Raw genomic sequence first — 18,937 nt, 5'->3', positions numbered from 1 at the left:
GTTTGCCCCCTCCCCAAAAGAGGTCCCACGGCCTGCTGATCAGACCTACAAAGCTGCCCTACTTGAACAAAACAGGGGTTGGGGGCGGGGGGACTGCAGAGGTGGCCTGCGGTAGGAGAGGAAAGTGGCGCCCTTAAATGTGCCCCCTCTGGGCCCACAGACACCCGCACACACAGCCCCCTTGTCCTCTGCCTTCTCTTAAGGCTATCTTCCTTTGGGGAGCCTTTAGTGGAACTTCTGCCCAGAGACCAATGATGCTGCCTCAGAGTGAACTCTCATTGGTGCCTCTCTAGACTTGGGCCCCTCCCACTCCCCAGGATCGGAGAGGCAAAAGTGTCTCCCTGTGGCACAGAACAGAGAGTTCTCCCCCCAGGGCCGCAAGTGGGTTTCCCCATGGGGCAGCCATGGGGCCTGGCCGGATCCTGCCAGTGCCTCTCCTGCTAATGGTGCTTCTGGGTCCCTCCCTGGTCCATGGAATGGAAGGAAGATTTCAGCCCCCTGGTAAGCAGAGCTCCTGGGGGAACTGAGGGAGGATGCGGGGGGTGGGGTGCCATTGGCACAGGTACAGCTTAAAGGACATCAGACTGTCCTCCCTGGCAAATCCCTGGAAGCACCTCTGTTTCCTTATTTATAGTCCACTTTTCTTTCTGAGACTCAGGGCGGATTATGACATCTTACTATTTAAAAGATTCAAGATGACTCACTTCCTACCCTGGTGCACCACCAGAGGGTGCTGCTGTGGAGGGAGCCCTCCAGAGAGCATGTGGTGGTGGGAAGCCCAGGCCAGGATCAGGAGGGGAGCAGGTGGCAATGCCTGCCTCTGCCTTCACCCAGGTGGGATCAGGAACGGAGCAGGTGGCAATGCCCACCCCCTGCCTTAACCCAGCTGGGATCAAAAGAGGAGCAGGTGGCAATGCCTGCCCCCCACATTCACCCACCTCAGATCAGGAGTGGAGTAGGGGCAATGTCCAGCCCCCCTTCACCCAGCTGAGATCAGGAGAGGAGCAGGTGGCAATGCCCGCCCCCCACATTCACCACCTCAGATCAGGAGTGGAGCAGGTAGCAATGCTCACCTGCTGCCCTCATGCAGCTGGGATCAGGCGCAGACCAGGTTGCAATGCCCGCCCCCACCTTCACCCAGCTTGGATCAGGAATGGAGTAGGTGGCAATGCCCGCCCCCTGCCATCACCCAGCTTGGATCAGGAGCGAAGCATGTGGCAATGCCCCCTCACTTTGCCCAGCTGGAATCAGGTGCATATCAGGTGGTAATGCCCGCCCTCGCCTTCATTCAGCTGCTATCCGAAGTAGAGCAGGTGGCAATGCCTGCCTGTCTTTTACCCAGCTGGGATCAGGCATCGAACGGGGGAATACCTACTCTCTGCCTTCACCCAGGTGGGATCAGGTGCAGAGTAGGTGGCAATGCCCACTCCTGCCTTCAGCCAGCTGGAATCATGCACGGAGCAGGTGGCAATGCCTGCCCCCCCTTCAACCAGCTGGGATCAGGTGAGGAGAAGGTGACAATGCCCACCTCCTTCACCCAGTCAGGATCAGGAGCAGAGCATGAGGCAATGCCCGTCCCCCATCAGGTGTGGAGCAAGAGGCAATGCATGCCCCCTGTTCAACCTGCCTGAATCAGGTGCGTAACAGGCAGCAATGCCTCCCACCACTTTACCCAGCCAGAATCAAACGCAGAGTAGGAGGCAATGCCCACCCCCACTTCACCCGTTTGGGATTAGGCATGGAGCAAGCGGCAATGACCCCCCCCCCTTCACCCAGCTGGGATCAAACTTGGAGCAGGAGGCAATGCCTGCCTAAACTACACACAAGAGGGAGGTCCAGAGTAGGAGGCAAGGCCCATCCCTTCTTCACCCAGCCAGGATCAGGTGTGGAGTAGGTGGCAATGCCCACCCCCGCCTTCACCCAGCTGGTATCAGGAGCAGAGCATGTGGCCATGCCCGCCTCCCCATTCATTCCACTGGGATCAGGTGCAGAAGAGGTGACCATGCTCGCCCCCCATCCCACCTTCGTCAGGCCAGGATCAATGACAAAGGAGGAGGGAATGCCCGCCTGCCCGCCCTTTCCTTTCTAGAACCTGTTGTATTATTTACCACAAGGGGCTTTGTTTCTAGTTTCAAAATAATGGAATTGAAACAGGATCAGCCATAACCTACAAACAATGCAATCCCGGATCACCAAAGTTTGAAAGCAATGCTGTAAGAGCACAATAATAAAACAAAGTCAGCCATCAACCACGTCCCTTGCCTCTCCATAAAAGAGTCCTCCTGACCAATTCCAACTTTACTGTGCCCTAAATAAATCTGTTTCCACAATCTGCAGAATGGTAGAAGTGTGGGAGCCTTCCTCACCTCAGGCAGGCCATTCCACAGGGTGGGGGCCACAACCGAGAAGGCTCCGGTCTGGGCAACTGTTGGCCCTTCCCATTTGCGGGGTGGCTCCTTCGGAAGGCCCTGCTCAGAGGAGAGAAGCTGTTGAGACAGGGCATATTGGTGGTCTTGCAGATGTGTGGGTGGGTTTCAGGTGGTGAAGGGCTTTGGAGGTGATAACCAGTACCTTGAATTGAACCTGGGAACTAATCAATAACCAATAGAGTGCCTGCAGAATGGCACTCTCTGCCTAACTCCCTGTGAATAAGCCATGGAATTCTGTACTAAGCGGAGTCCCCAAATTGTTTTCAAGGACAGACCCAGACCCCCCCCTCAGCCCAGCTCCCCAGCTGCATTGTGGAGACTACAACAACACTGACTTCGTTCACTGCTTTGAGTGTGCCACTAATCTGTTCATCGGATGTTATATAAGCTCATTGCTTTTATTACAAAGAACTCAATACACTTCTTTATCATCTCCCCATCTTCCTTTAGCAATCGTTTTATTCCTTGGTCATCCAAAGGCCCAACTTGCCTCTCTGGCTGGTTCTTGTTCTGGATATATTTAAAGAAATGTTTGTTTTGAAGCTTTTAGCCATCTGCTCCTCAAATTCTTTTCATGTGCCTAATTATTAACTTACCCTTCTTTTGCCAAACCCTAGGGTGCTTCTGTTCACTTCATTGAGACAGTTTCAGGTGGGCGGCCATGTTTGTTTGTAGCAAAAGAGCAAGATTTGGGTCCAGTAGTACCTTAGAGACCAACTAGATCTCTGGGATATGAGCTTTTGATAGAGCGCTCCCTTTGTCAGATACATGGAGTGTAAAGAGGAAGGAGTCCTTATAATTCAGGCAGAGGGTAGGAGGGGTATTGCAAATTAGAGAGTCAGGAAGCTAGCTGTAATACTCTACTTTGCTTGACAGTGCAGGGGTGTGAAGTGCAGAAAATTAGCATCTATAATGCGAGAAAAATGCAATGTCCTGATTCAACCCTGGGGGATCCATTGTTCCAAATTTGCAATAATTTCAGCAACCTAGTGTTCTCATTTTTCTGTTGAAGTTGTTTTTTTAAGCTTCTCTGCTTGAGAGCGACGACTCTGAGGTTCGCGATGGAATGTCCTGGCAGATTGAAATGTTCTTCCACTGGTTTTTGAATGTGGTGGTTTTGATAGTAGATTGATGTCCATTTGGTCTTTTGCAAAGGGATCGGCCTGTTTGTCCCATATAGAGAGCTGAAGGGCATTACTGACACTTGATGGCATTTGTAATGTTGGAAGATGAACAAGTGAGTGAGCCTGAGATGGTACAGCAGGTGCCCACTGGGCGCAGTGCCCCTGCTGCTGGAGTACACATACAGAGCTGGCACCCCGGTTTATGGCAGGCCCTGGTCCCAGAGTTCAAGTCCCTGTTGGGAAGTGCCTTGTTGTGAGTGAGGAGTTGTTTAAGGCTGGGGGGCTGTCTGTGGCCAAGAAAAGGTCTGCCTCCCAATGCTCCTGAGTTGTCTAGCAGGACCTGCAACCTTTGCTGGACTTCAAAGGAAAATGACGTGGTGAGACTGCGGAAACGGGGTTTATTGGCAAATTTGGAACAATGGCTCCCCCAGGGCTGAATGGGGAGATAGGAGTTTTGTCACATCACAGATGCTAATTTCCTGCATTTAGCACCCAGGCGCTATCAACATGTATTATAGCTAGCCTCCGTCCTGACGCTTTCATTTGCAGTACTCTCCCACCTTCTGCCTGGATTATAAGGATTCTTTTATTTTTCCACTCCATGTATCTGAGGAAGGGAGCTCTGATTTTCCAAAGCTCACCCCCTGGAAATCCAGTCGTCCTTTCAATTGCCCCTGGGCCTCTTCTTCAGCCAACAGGGCTACCCACCTGAAGCTACCCGTTCTGCAGTTGCGCTGCCGGCTTCTCCTTCAAGGGGCTGGTTATCACCTACCGGCTATTAGCGCCTGAGACAGGTCCGCTCATGTGCTCTAAGAGCCTAGAAAATTGCACGCAGCTCCCCAGCGAAGGGGCTGGCCCGCTGCTTGCCTGCCTGCACGGCGCCCGCCCCCGGGCTAACCAGGTTCGTTCCCAGGGGGTTCCGCAGGCACGCAGGGGGTCCCTGCCTGGTGTGGAGGCAGCGGGGTGGGCGGGCGGCAGGAGGAGCAGCCGGGAGCCCCGGAGGCCTCCGGGGGGAGGCTGGGCGGGGGGCGCCTCCCAGGGGCAGGGAAGGGCAGGGGCTGCTTCCCGGCCTCTCCTCAACCCTCCCTCCCCGGACTCCGCAGCCGCCCAGTTCCTGCACCAGAGCAAGGCCGAGTGCCGCTTCGCCAACGGGACTCACGGCGAGGTGCGCTACCTCTACCGGCTCATCTACGGCCGCCGGGAGTTCGTGCGCTTCGACAGCCGCCGCGGGACCTTCGAGGCCGTCACGGAGCTGGGCCGGCCCGAGGCCGACGCCTGGAACAGCCGCAAGGACATCCTGGACTACAAGCGGGGCGCGGTGGAGCGCTTCTGCCACCACAACTGCCAGGCGTGGGAGGGGATCCTCACCACCAAGGGTGAGCGGGGGGGGGCATTGGGGGGGTCTTCCCTCCCCATCTGACCCTTCTTTGGGGGCACCTGGCCGGGAGCGGCTTTGGGGGGGGGCGATGGGCCGAAGGAGGAAAGTAGGGAGCCCCCCCTCGGAGAACCCGCAACGGGTCAGGATGGGGGGGGGTCTGTGCCTATAACGCCCCCGAAGTGGGGTTGCTTCTGGAAGGGAGGGAAACGCTGTGGCGCCCCAGTTCCATACAGAGGGGAAAGTCAGGAGAATAGGACCTTGCCTGAATTCCGCAGGCAGCTTTTCCGGGGGCGGCCCCTCGCCTGCGGAACGCCCTGCCCCTTGAAGCTCGCCTGGGACTACTTTGCTTTCTCTTTCGATTAAGGAGTCGAACCTTTAAAACCATTCCATAGCCTGCTTTTAGTCTGAAGTTATTAAAGTCGTTTTAAACTGATCAAACAAAAAAATTCTGCAGCTGGGCTTTCGTTCATAACTTTAATGTTTGTTTTTGGTCGTTGCTATTTTGTACGCTGCCTTAGGCTGGTTCCCCAGGAATGGGGGCATACAAATCCCCTGAACCAATAAAGTAAGAGCCAGACACTCACAGGATTAACCCCCCCCCCCCCCCATCTCTTAGAGGTGCGAACAGAGCCAGAGGCACACTTGTTAAAAAGGGGTCCAGAGAGGAACCGGGAGAGTACAGGCCAGTTGGCCTAAGGGCTGCCCCAGGCCAATTCACATAAACTGTAATCAAAGAGAGAATTATTAGGAACTAGTAACAAAGCTCGTTGTGTGTGGGGGAATACAACGGGCTTTGTCAAGCCGGCCACCGGCTGGGGTGCGTTTGTCCGCCAATCCAGGCGGCAAGGGGCAGGCGGGCGGCCGCCCCTCTTGCCGGCCGCCAGTTTGCAGGCGGGCGGGTTCCCCCCCCTTCCGATCCCGGAGTGGGTTTGCCCAGAGGGCGTGGGGAAGGCGAGCGGCCGCCCCTCTTGCAGCCTGGCCATCCGGATTCGGCCAAGCCACTTCAGAGGCGGGCCGTTTGTTTCCCCAGCCTATCAAAATGAGGAAGGGAGGGAGGTGGAAGTCTTTCCTTCAGGCACCCAAAAGGCGCATGCTCCAGCTATCCTTGTGAGTCGTCGGATAGACGCTAAGGGAATTATGTTATAGGATAGGATGCAGAGGAATGGAATAAAAACTGGTGAGGGAAAATCAGCCTGGCTCCTGCCACAGGGAAGTCCTGCCTCACCAGCCTCTAGGAATTTTTTGAGGAAAGTGAACAAGCGTAAGAAATCGCTGCTGGATGAGGCCAGTTCTCGGTGAATCTGTTTAGTCCCCTTTCAAAGCCAGCTGTGCCTCCGGCCCCACAGCATCCTCTGGCAGCGAATTCCACCTCTTATTCACTCGTCCAGTACAGAAGTATTTCCTCCATCCTGAATCTACAGCCCATCAACTTCATTGGATGCCCTCGACTGACGGTATTATGGGAGAGGGGGAAGTTCTCTCTGTCCACCCTCTCTACCCCATGCACAGTTTCGTAGACCTCCCTTTGGTCATGTCCCCCTTTGGTCATCTTTTCTAAACCCAAAAGTCCCAGAATCTTCCAGCTTTCTTCTCCACCAGAATTCACAGGCCCTCCTCAGAACACCTCTGTGCTGTTTCTTCTTGCCCTAATCTCAATATATTTAGGCTGAAATTAAATACATTTATAATTTCTTCCTTGTCCAGGCCAAACATATATGACTACTTCAACAATATAAAAATGCAGCCTTTAGAAATTAGTTGTTGTATACAGTTGTGCTATTGGCCATACTTACCCAATTTAAAACAATACATGGTTTCGTTTTCTACAGGCAAAATCACAAATGCATCCAATATCAGCTAGAGAGAGAGTCCTGCAGGCAGCTTCCCCTTCTGCTGCCTTAGCAAAAGCAGCAACGTTTTTCCATTTTAAGAGGCAAAAAGAAACACAAGTTAAAAACAGAAACACGCATTTGGTAGTAGAGAAAGGAGGGAGCGTTACTTGGAAATTCAGCTCCAATAGGAGCAGCAGCATTTTGGGACATGAGTTCAGCTTCAGCTTATCTATTCTGAGTAAGCAAAATCTTGTCTTAAAGAAGCATTTCGCTCCTTCCAAGGGGGAAAACATTTCCTAGAAGCTTTTCCTGTGATGCCCCAAGTCCCACATGTTTCCACTGGAAGAAAAACAAAAGAGTCTTTGACTAATTGTACTTTTTTTCATGGATTTCTCTGGGCCTCCCCAGCTCTCCTCGGGCCTTTCCTTTCCTGTCCAGGCAGCCCCTCACAGCATCTCTCTTGAAGTTTCAAACCTGACTCCACTCTGCATCTAACAGCAGGATATAAACATTTTAATGTTTCTGAAAGGGTTACTCGTGATATTTCAAAGTCCATTATACTTTGTCATTTTATTGCTTTCATATCCAGTATTTGGAGGAAAGGCATTGTAGAAATGTTTTATTTATTAATAAATATTATCGTCACTATTAATGACCACACAATAATAATAATGTTCTTAACAAGGCAGGTCTGTAGGATCACGCCCTTATTTCCAGGGAGTGATGAGTCTAGGGAAAGAGATTCCTTCCTTAACCCTGTAAAATCCAGTGGTCCTTCAAGACAGTGCAAGTATCGGGGGGGGGGGGGGTGCAGGCAATGAAGCACCCCAGGGCATTTTGGGAGGGGCCATTCAGCAAGGCCTTCTTCTCTCAGCCTGAGAAGCCCCCCCCATCTTTGATAGAAGGGGCATTGCTACACGTTTTGGACTTGCATAAAGCATTGGATGGACTCCCTCTCCAAAGGCAGTCCTAGGAGGAGAAGACCGGTCCTTTTGTAGAACACAGTTGTGCATGAATTGGAACCTGGGTCTAAGCTCTGTTGGCAGCTATGAGCCATGGTGGTAAATTAGAACCTCCCTGTGCAGAGGCAGTCTACGCTGAGCACCAAGTGCTGGAAACAAGCAAGTGGAGAAGGCCTCCTTCTTCGGAGCTGCCCAGAGGCAAGAACAGACCCCCCCCCCCACATATAGGTGACCTTCAGATAGGAGCCAAATTCTTATCAGAAAGAAAATACAAGACTGGATGGATGTTTTATCCTGCAAGGCAGGTTTGGGAAGCAGTCTGGAACTGATGGGGGGGGGAAGAGGTGTGTTTATGTACATGAGTAGTGGATCATCAGCTGTCCTGGGGAGGGGAAGAGACCAATGGATGGGGTCATTAGATATATTATCAGCTGCATACAGGATAACAGCTCCCTCTTCTTGGTCTGTCTGTGCTTTCCCAGTTCTCCTGCATCACTGAAGTTTCCCCCGTTCTTTCCCCCCTCCAGCACAGCCCACAGTGAAAATCTCCTTCACCAAGGCAGAGACCCTGTCCCACCACAGCCTCCTGATATGCACCGCGACAGGCTATTATCCCTCAGAGATTAATTTCAAGTGGCTGAAGAATGGGCAGGAGCAGACAGAGGAGGTGGGGTACTCAGAGGAGTTCCAGAACGGGGACTGGACCTTCATGAACCAGGTGATGCTGCAGACGGTGCCTGAGCGGGGGGACGTCTACGCCTGCCAGGTGGAGCACAGCAGCCTAACAGAGCCCATCACCGTGCAGTGGGGTAAGAGACTGGAGGGCTTCCCCCTTCTCCCCTTTCCCACGGGGACACAATCACACCAAGTGGGTGGGAGTTCCAAGGGCCTATGTCTGTAAGAACTGTGGCTAGATAATGTCCTTACTCCAGACTACCTTCTGCAATCAGACAAAAGCCCGTTGGGATCTGCTGGGATCTGTTACTTTGTACCTCATGCTCTGCCTGTCATTGGTAACAACTCACATGTTACCAATGGGAACATCCTGGCACCTGTGAAGAAAGCACTCATAATACTGAAAGGATTAAATGGAGTCTCTTTAGCACAAGCATGTCTGAAAGTATTCTGAACCTGACATTCTGCCCCCTCTAAGATGCTCCCCCCCCAGGTTTATAGGGATAGCGTTTATGAAATGCTCTGACTAGCCTAGGAGCATGTACATGTACAGAGTTCACCCACTCATCGAACCCAGAGTCAAAGTCCTTCCACCTGATGAGGTAAAAGAGCTGATTTCGTTTTAGTTTAGAGTCCAAAATTTGTTGTACTTCATAATGGGTCTGATCATCAATTAGAGTTGGAATAGGAGGGGCTCGGGTGTGCCATTGGTTTGCTGGAGGAGCTTGTTTCAGCAAGCTGACATGGAAGGTGTCATGTACGTAACGTAAATTCTTTGGTAAGTCTAGGGCTACAGTCACTTTGTTGATTACTTTACAAACAGGAAAAGGCCCTAAGAATTTCAGAGCTAATTTGCGGCTGGTTTGAGTTACTTTCAGATTCTTTGTAGAAAGATAGACAAGATCACCAGGTTGTAAATCCCATTCGGCTGCACGGTGGCGGTCAGCATACTTTTTGTAATCCTGTTTGGCTTTGTCGAGGTGTTTTTTAATTTGAGTCCATTGTTGAGCCACTTCCCCCCACCATTCTGTGACGTCTTGGGAAGCTGAAGTAGGAGGAGGGAGCGCATCAAACGGGAAGGGTTTGAAGTGGAAGCCATAAACTACTTTGAAAGGAGTCTCCCCTGTGGAGGCGTGTACGCTGTTATTGTAGGAAAATTCTGCTAATGGGAGCAAATCGACCCAGTTGTCTTGCTGGAAATTGATATAACAGCGGAGGAACTGTTCCAATATTTGATTAGTTTTTTCTGATTGTCCGTCGGTTTGAGGATGATGGCTTGAACTTAAACCTTGTTCAATACCCAGCATTTGTAAAAGCTCCCGCCAGAAGTTGGCAACGAATTGTCCGCCGCGATCCGAAATCACCTTGGACGGAAAAGAATGTATTTTTACAATGTGTTTTAGAAAGATATCAGCTAGTTTACGAGCGGAAGGTATAGTGGTGCAAGGTATAAAATGAGCTTGCTTGGAGAATAAATCCACTACGACTAAAATACAGTTGTGCCCCTTGGAGGGGGGTAAATCAGTAATAAAGTCCATAGATATTACTTCCCACGGTCCCCTAGGCGTTTCCAAAGGCTGCAATAATCCTGGTGGCTTGCCTTTGCGGGACTTGGCACTGAGGCAAACGGGGCAGGACACTACATATTGGGAAATGTCTTTGCGCATGCCTGGCCACCAAAATTGACGTTGTACTAAATGCAGCGTTTTTAAGTACCCATAGTGTCCTGCCGTAGGGGCGTCGTGACATCGTTGTAAAACTTCTTTTCTTAAACTTTTGGGTACGTAGAAGCGATCTCCCCAAAGCCATTCTCCTTGTTCAGATTGTTGCAGTTTGTCTTTGGGTACATTCCCCCCCTCCTTTTCCACTTCAACTTTCAGTTTTTGTCTCCACCCCTGATCGGGTTGAGGGGATTGGGTTGTGCAACTGCGCGTAGTTACCACACCCCCTAATTGCGTAGGCGAAAAGACGGTGTCAATTGTCTCCTCCCTTTTGCTTTTGTGCTGGGGCATGCATGATAGAGCATCGGCCAGAAAGTTGGTTTTGCCCGGTAGAAAGTTTAACGTGAAATTGAATTTGGAAAAGTATTCTGCCCACCGCAGCTGCTTGGCATTTAGTCTTCGGGGGCTGCGTAGGGCCTCTAAATTTTTATGGTCCGTCCAAACCTCGAAAGAATGGCGGGCTCCTTCTAACCAATGTCTCCAGGTAGTGAGAGCTGCTTTTACCGCAAAGGCTTCCTTTTCCCAAACATTCCAGTTCCTTTCTGCTTCAGAAAACTTTCGGGAAAGGAAGGCACAGGGCTTAAGCTTTCCGTCCTCCCCCCGCTGCAACAGTACGCCTCCAATTGCGGTATCGCTGGCGTCGACCTGCACTACAAAGGGGCGATTCTCATCGGGGTGTTGTAGGACGGGTTCTGAAACAAACTGCATTTTGAGGTGGTTGAAAGCTGCTTGGCATTCTGGTGTCCAAGGCAATTTGGCACTTGGTTTTTTGGCTTGGTCCCCCTTGTCTTTGGTTTTTAACAGTTCGGTTAGAGGGAGTGTAATTTGAGCAAAGTTTGCAATGAACTCCCTATAGAAATTGGCAAAGCCCAAGAAGGACTGCAGTTCTTTGCAGGTAGTAGGGGTTTGCCAATTTTGTACGGCTTGTACCTTGCCTGGGTCCATTTTTAAGCCATCTTTGGAGATGCAGTAACCTAAGTAAGTGAGTTCTGTTTTGTGGAACTCCCATTTAGATAGCTTAATGGGCAGTTTGTTACACATGAGAGTGGTCAAGACTTTTTTTACAAGTTCTATGTGTTCTTCCTCGGTTTCTGAATAAATTAACACATCATCTAGGTACACCACAACACCTTTGTATAAGAATTCATGCAGTACTTCATTGATCATGGACATGAAAACCGCGGGAGCCCCAGCCAGGCCAAATGGCATCACTAAATATTCATACTGGCCGTGGGGCGTGTTAAAAGTGGTTTTCCATTCGTCCCCCCCTCTGATACGAACATGGAAGTAAGCGTCTTTCAAGTCCAATTTCGTAAAAATCTTACCTTGAGCCACGACGTTGAGTAGATCTCTGATGAGCGGGATGGGATAGGCGTTGCTGGAAGAGACAGCGTTAAGTCCCCGAAAATCTGTGCACAGTCTTAAGCCCCCATCCTTCTTTTTGACGAAGACGAGGCGCCTGGTAAAATTTCCACGGCACAGTCCGTCCTCCTATGGGGAGGTAAGGTATTAGCTTCTTCCTCTGTGAAGGCTTGGGTGTAAGCTCTGTATTGCTTGGGAATTTGGTTGATTTCTTCCTGGGTGAGGAGAGCAGGTTCAGTGATGGTAGGATTATTACCCCAATTTTGATTCCAACGATGACTTTTGCAAGCTTCATGGGTGAAGGTGATGCTTCCCTCCGCCCAGTTGATGTAGGGGTTGTGATCGCATAACCATCGGCTTCCCAGGATCAAGGGGTATTTGGCAGTGGCACTAATAACGAATGATCTCACTTCCCAATGTTGTCCCATGCCGGTTAAGACCGGAGTGGTTTCAGTAGTGACTGGATTCATGTTAGTGCCATCCATTTGCTCAAAAATGACGGGCGTTTCCAAATCTTTAATGGGAAGTACTAGTCCATTCACTAGGGCTGGTGCAATAATGTCTCTAGAGCAGCCCGAGTCTATCAGAGCTTGCACACGGACGTGCATTTTTCTATCTGGGTTCACTAAGGTTACCGGTATGAAGAGTATGGACCCCTGGGGTCTGTTCGGATTAGGAACTGACTGAGGTTTGATCTGTCGTTTGGGTCCTTTTACGACAGATCCATTTCGTTTCCCGAGGTGGGACTCTCTGGATTCTCCTCCCCGGTTAGAGCTGTTGGGTCATATTCCATAACTTCTTCCAACTCTAACCCACGTTCGGGAGGGTTTTTTCGAGCTCCTCTGCCTCTCGCTGCTCTAGGAGCTGGTATTGAGCGCAGTGGCGCGGGGTAGGCTGTGGGGGCTGGGCGTCTCAATTGGAGCGGAGGTCTTTGCACAGGCCGGTACGGACATTGCGCCGCAAAATGACCACTTTGGCCACACTGCAGGCACAACCCTTGTTGCCATCTAGCATCTCTCGCTCCGCGAGTAGCATATCCAGCACCTCTGCCTCCTCTGACCAGAACTGAGGAGCGCCTTTGTCCCGTATGTTGCTGTTGTTCTACTAACCGGACTTCTAGCATGCGGTTTTCAACTTCGCAAGTTAATTGAATCCAACCTAGTAGAGTGGGAGGATTATCTTGCATAAGGGCTCTATCCAACAGCTTGGGATTTAAGCCTTGTTTGAACAGAATGATTTTGGTCGATTCTTCACACCTTGGGCATTTAGCGGCCAGTTGTCGGAATTTCGTAACATAGTCTCTAGCCGACATACTGCCTTGCCTAATAGACTGCAATTCAGTCCGGGCTCTGGTTTCTTCTAGAGGGTCTTCATATTGGGCTCGGAGTGCATCCACTAGCCCTTGAAGAGTATTTAACTCGGGGGCACCAGTATCATATAACCCTACATACCAGTCTGCAGCTTTGCCTTGAAGTCTCGATCCAAGGTGTTCGATTTGGCTGGCCTCACTTCCGAAAAGATGTCCCCACCGATTGAAGAATTGCACCGCTTGCACTAGAAAGAACCCCAACTTGGATGGGTCTCCATCAAAGGTAGCTTCCAACTTCACCCAGCCCATGGGGAGTTCTTGTCTGGGAGCTGGTGCTGGCATCGGATAAACATCGAGCGGGACGAGTTGCGGCGGAGGTTGTCGCGGAGGGGGGCCCCTCGGGATCGGCTGGGGAGGCCCTCTAGGCACGGGTTGTAGCGGCGCGGGCCGGAAAGGTGCTGGCTGGACTGGCGGAGTACCACAGGGCGCCGGCAATCTGGGCGCTGGTAACAGAGGAGCAGGAACCGGTCCTTGGGGTGCCGGTCGGAACGGGGGTGGGCGAGGAGAAGTAGGCTGAAGAGGTACCGGAGTTCCTCCTGGGACTGGCTCTCTCGGCCCCGGCGTTTGGTGAGGCCGGGGAGTGGCCCCTCTTCCCGTCTCGCTCGTCTCCGGGACAGGTCGCGGCGTGCCCCCGCTTGGTAGAACTGGTGGCTCACTGTCTTCAGTCGTGGGTGGCAGTACTATAGGAGAAGCAGACCCCGTAGGGCGTTCTGGCTCTTCCCCTCCGCCGCCGGCTCCATCGTCATCTGGCACGATCGGAACTTCAGGACAGGGGTTTTCTGGACAGGGTCCTACCCCGGTATCAGGCTCCGAATCTCCGGTTTCATCTGGCTGTTGCGGCCACGGCTGGATTGGGCCCTCAGGATGGGGCACTAGGCTTTGTAAGGTAGACAAACTTTGACTGATGTCTGGTAGTCCAGCTGGCGGTTCTCGCCCACCGTCTCCTGCCACCAGTACGGACAGAAGGTGCACGGCGTGGGCTAAACTTTCTTCCATGCTTGCTAGTCTGGTCTCCAACACTTGCACTCGGTCAGGATTTTCCCCCTCCTGTACCGTGTATCCAGTAGCCTGCGAGGTCGGCACATACTCGGCATGTGGTCTCGTGGCTTTCGTCTGTTGCCAAGGCAAAGGTTCTTCCATGCTTTGTTCGTCTTGGGATTTGGCAGCTAAGATCCCTTTCGCCAAACCAGTGACCGCTGAAATACCAGAGTCAATGGCAATAGTTCTGCTTTGCAGCTGCATCCAATGGTGCTCACTTACATCCGGTCGCCCCGACCACGGGGTAATTTCCGAATAATCCCAGTTTAGGGCACCGCGGTGGGACGTCTCCCACTCCGTTTGCTCGGTTGTCCTATTCCAGTAGAGCCACGGTTGGCTGCTGGCCTGCTCGGGTATCGACTCTAAACTTCGCCGAGTGTCCATCTGTGATTGCGTGAACACCTCACTAGCCCTTTGTTCCCTCGTCTCCTTTGGTCTCGCACCCCACTGCGTTGGGGTGGGTACGGAAAATGGTGGTTCGGCTGTAGCTCTAGGCCGGGTATCTGCACTGCTGGGAGCAAGGGTGTAGAGCGTAGTAACCGAGGAGCCGTTTCCACTTGGTACGGGTCCTTGAGGTCCCAATCCTTGAGAGCCGGGGGAGGCATACAGATCAAACAAAGGGTCCCTGACTGGAACTGCTTTGGAGTCTGTCTGATCCGGCTTAGGCATTGGAAAGGTGTGATTGGTAACAAAATGTCAGAACTGTGGCTAGATAATGTCCTTACTCCAGACTACCTTCTGCAATCAGACAAAAGCCCATTGTTTCCAAAAGTTTACTGAAGAAAGAATGCATTATAGTCCACGAGCCTGAATACAATATTCAGGATGGTACATGTGAGTTGTTACCAATGACAGGCAAAGCATGAGGCACAAAGTAACAGATCCCAGCAGGCCCAACCTCCCCCTATAGTTCTCAAAACAATCCCTTTGAAGCTTGGAAAGCGAAAGTCCTTCGAGGCTGGAACAGCGGTAGCCAAAACATTCCTCTTCTGGGAGATAGCTGCCTGGGAACGTCCTGGCACCTGTGAAGGAAGCACTCATAATACTAAAAGGATTAAAATGGAGTCTCTTTAGCACAAGCATGTCTGAAAGTATTCTGAACCTGACAATGTCAACTCTGACCAGCTCACAGTTTGAGTTGCCATCCCAGGTGATTTCCCAGGGAGGCTTCTGGCTGGCTGGAATGAGAATGCCGGATCTTGTTTGCATCCAGCAAAGAAATTCTTAAGAGATTGGCAAGCAAGATGAAACCGGAGGAGGGGGAGAGAATGATGGTGGTGGATTTTTGAGCTGTCCCCCATTCCGTGTGGAACGTCCTTGCTGTTCACTGGGGATTCCTGGCCCGGATTCGGATATTCTGACATCCTTCTGAAAACTGCCTTGTGGTCCCTGCAAACGTAACTGCAAAATCCCTTCAGGCTCTCCTCTGCTTTCTGGGAGGCTCATAATCCTGAGGAAGAATTCTTTATTTTGGGAGGTGGCTGTTAGGCAGAACGGGCTCCCCATAAAGCCACCTGGAGTCAGAGGCACTTCAGGCCCTGGAGGCCCCCTCTTTATCCACCAGCAAGGGGGAACTCCAAAGACCTCCTAACCCTCTGCAAAGTGTGGCTTTGCCTCAGTTTCGAACAGTTTTGTGTCCCTGAACTCTGTCCATTTCTTGCAAATGAATTACCTTTTGTTGGAGTTACCTCTGGACGTCTCCCTTTTCTCCCAGTTTAGTGCTTCACATTGAGAGCAGAAACACGGAAAATACCCTTGGAATCTAGTCCCCACTCCCTGGGGGTGGGGGGGTTCAGAATCTGAATGCAAATCCAGCCACTCCATCCTCATAGGTCAGCCTAGTCTCTGGGATCCAGATGTGGGCCGTGCCTTCGTATGCCTCATGGACCAAATCTCCTTTTGTGAAATCGAGAGGCCAAATCTGGCCCTGATCCATCTCCTCTCTTTCCACAGAGCCACGGAGGTCGGACTCTGCCAAGAGCAAAGTGTGGACGGGGGTCGTGGGGGCTGTGCTGGGGGCGGTCTTTGTGGCCGTGGGACTCTCCCTCTACCTGAAGAAGAGAAAAGGTAATGGGGTGGAGGGGTGGCCAGTGGAGGGGCGAGGATTATTCCACCCCACTGCCCAGTGCTCTTCTAGCTTCTGCTCCTCTGTGGTCCATCTGAACTGGACCCCCATTAAGATCAAGGGGTCTGGGCCTAAGGGGTGTGTGTGGATATTGGTCAGCGTTCTCCCTCTTCTCCGGGCAGTTCTAGTTCAGTTCTGCGTACCAAGCTGGCCTCCTACAATGACATTAACCCCTTCCCTCCCTCCAACGAAAACTGCACATGCTGGGTACCAAAGCCTGAAATAGGGTGGAAAATGCTGCGTGTTTTGCAGCCCTCTGGTATTGATATAAAACAGAGGGGCAGAGGTCTGCGGACGTGGGGTGGGGTGGAGGGTGGCTTTTGTACCTCTCCAGGGCGCATCTTGAGGGCCAGAGGGAATGTCTGGTTTGGTATTCAAGGTGGATTTAGCGGGAGGCTCTTCCTGCATCTCTCTCTGGGAGGGAAGAAGTGCCGGGGCCGGGCAGGGAGTGGGCTGAGACCTCAGAAAGGACCTCTTGACCAATGTAGGTGGGCTACTGGTCGGGAGCAGCCCTTAATCCCCAGGCAGAGGGTGGCACAAAAGGGCCCAGGACAAGGGGAGGGCCCAAGAATTAATGTATAAAGGATGCCCCATCTGGCAAGAGAACTGGGAAGCCTTTGCCAACAGGGCTGGCAACGTGGCATGGTCACCTACCTCAGACATCATCTTCTAGTTCCAAAGGTTCTTTTAGACAGGGCTCTTGTGCTTTGGGGGCTTGGGGGTCATGGCAGATAGTTCCATGGAAGTGATAGCAAAACATGCCACAGTGGTGAAAGAGTCAAAATCTACAAGGAAAGGGATTGAAAATAAAACTGCCAATATTATGGGACTCCTATAATAATGGGGCCGCCTCATTTGGCATACGGTGTCACCATATCTCCACAATGACATAGCAGAGCCAGATGAAAGGTTCAGAAGAGGGCAGCCAAGGTGGCCACGGGGTTGGGGTCCCTTTCGTATGAGGAAGGCTAAAAAGTTTGGGACTTTTCTGTTTAGATAAAAGAAGTCTAAGGAGGGACATGAAAGAAGCCTATAAATTTATTCGTGGAATGGAGAGGGCAAATGGGCACTTCTTCTCCCTCTCCCAAAATACGAGAGCTTGAGGGCTTCCAATGAAGCCAATGGGCAGTCAACTCCGGACAGACCCAGTGAGAGATTAAGATGTGGAATTCGCTGCCAGAGCGTGAAGTGAGGGCCGCAGGAATGGACAGCTTTAGAAGGGGATCAGACGGGTTCACGGAGGAGAGGTCCATCAGTGGCTACTACCTGGAGATTGAAGGGAGCCTCCACATTCAGAGGCAGTCTACCTTGGGACACCAGTGCCAGGAGCCAGCATCAGGGGAAGGCCTCGGCCTCCATGCCCTCTTATTGGCCCTCCATAGCAACTGGTTGGCCACTGGGCGAGATGGGAGGCTGGACTGGATGGGCCCCCACTGGTCGGAGCCAGCAGGGCTCTGCTTACAGGCTTATGGGGCAGGGCAGTTCATAGCAGGGGAAACCCAAAGACTTCAACACCCCTTCAAGGGCTTTGATTGTGTCTTCCTCTCTCTTTCTCCACAGCGCTTCCCACCGCACCTGCTGCAGGTAAGGGCCCCCCTGTGCATCTCCCCCAATGATTTTGTCTTTCTCCTGCCTGGGAAGCAGGAAAGGCCCACAGGTTAAAAGGGTTGTGCAGAGCTGTGAGACGTCACAATGACTAGGAGTGTTCCAAATGCTTCAGATACAGAATCTCTGTCATCCTTCCAAGAGCCCTGTGAGGTAGGCCAGTTGTTTTACGATTCAGACTACTGACCGCCACGTAGCCCCTGTGGCAGGGCCTGGGGACTGCTCCATCCCCGCATCCCAACACACACGACTCAGACCCACCTGCCTTTCTCAAAGTAAGAACAAGGGGTGAGATGAGAGAAGCATGTTGGATGCTGCTTGGAGACCCTCTTGGGGAGAAAGGTGGGGTATAAAATGAATAAATTCTCGCCCAGGGAACAGGGGGCCTTTTCTCTGCCTGTCCAGGGGGTCTTAAGATAAGATGCCCTTTGCATTCCATTGAGTCCCCCTGAACAACCCCCTGAACAGGAGATGGTCAAACTCTGGCTTCCTTCACAGTCTGTTGGAGTTAGGCTTGCCAGTTCCCCGCTGGGTTTGGGGATCCCCTGTTCCCACTGTCCACCTCTGGCCCCTGTTTACCTGGCCAATGGGGGGGGAATGCACCTCCTGGGGCATGCTCCCAGGCCCTATGGCGTGCCCCCGGGCCATGCAGTGTCTTCCTGGGCCACGAGGCACACTCCTGGGCCTTGAGGCTCACTCCCAGGCAAGATTGGGCCAAATAGGGGCAGATCCAAGCCAAATCAGGCCAGATTCAGGCCGCATCAAGCTGTTAAAAGCACACTGGCTTTGCATACACGGGGTTTATTCTTTTCAGTGCCGGCAGGTGGTGCTTTTACTTACAGGGTAAGAAAACATTTTGGTCAAATGCTGGAGGCCTGTCACATTTCTGATTGGGTAGAGGACGGATGGGAACGCCGCCGGATTGCCCGGTTGTGCTTTTTTTTGCTTTGCGTCCTATTTATTTATTCTTCCTCTTCAGCCTCTAAGGACCTTCCTCCCTCTTTCCTGACAGGCCTCATCAGTTAGTCCTCTGACGGTTCCAGATCTTACATCCTGAAACATCATTTTTTAACAAAGAAGATGCTTGCGTCATTCTACTGATTCCCCGCCAACACACACGGGACGTAATCTGCGTTCAGGCCGCGTTTTGACCGTCTGCGGCTAAAACCGCGGCGGAGATGGCTGGCACGTCCGTCGTTTGTCAGGATCTCCGGCTGACAACTGCGACTGGGCTGCAAAGAGGCATTCATGAATTATTGATGGCTTTAACTGGAGGAGAAGTTTCTATTTTTGTTTAATTAAAAAATACTTAATATG

The 18,937-nt window shown here is 51.9% G+C and overlaps 1 protein-coding gene across 1 annotated transcript; it reads left to right on the top strand.

Moving 5' to 3' along the window:
* Positions 1-376: 376 nt before the first annotated feature.
* Positions 377-18,937, top strand: LOC129328499 (H-2 class II histocompatibility antigen, E-S beta chain-like). Its single transcript, XM_054977606.1, has 6 exons — positions 377-501; positions 4,657-4,929; positions 8,253-8,534; positions 15,844-15,957; positions 17,576-17,599; positions 18,633-18,937. Exons 1-6 carry the CDS (start codon positions 405-407, stop codon positions 18,644-18,646), a joined length of 804 nt encoding a protein of 267 aa, XP_054833581.1. The 5' UTR covers positions 377-404; the 3' UTR covers positions 18,647-18,937.

This window comes from Eublepharis macularius, chromosome 4, assembly GCF_028583425.1.
Source record: "Eublepharis macularius isolate TG4126 chromosome 4, MPM_Emac_v1.0, whole genome shotgun sequence".
NCBI lineage: Eukaryota > Metazoa > Chordata > Lepidosauria > Squamata > Eublepharidae > Eublepharis > Eublepharis macularius.
The sequence above is the reverse complement of the archived record's forward strand: the minus strand, read 5'-3'. Positions and strand labels throughout refer to the sequence as shown.

Bases quoted from the DNA above. Each gene is read 5' to 3' on its own strand.
- LOC129328499 (XM_054977606.1), top strand. From the start codon at position 405: ATGGGGCCTGGCCGGATCCTGCCAGTGCCTCTCCTGCTAATGGTGCTT. The intron at 4,930-8,252 runs GTGAGCGGGGGG...TCCCCCCTCCAG, and splicing joins GGGGATCCTCACCACCAAGG to CACAGCCCACAGTGAAAATC. The intron at 8,535-15,843 runs GTAAGAGACTGG...CTCTTTCCACAG, and splicing joins GCCCATCACCGTGCAGTGGG to AGCCACGGAGGTCGGACTCT.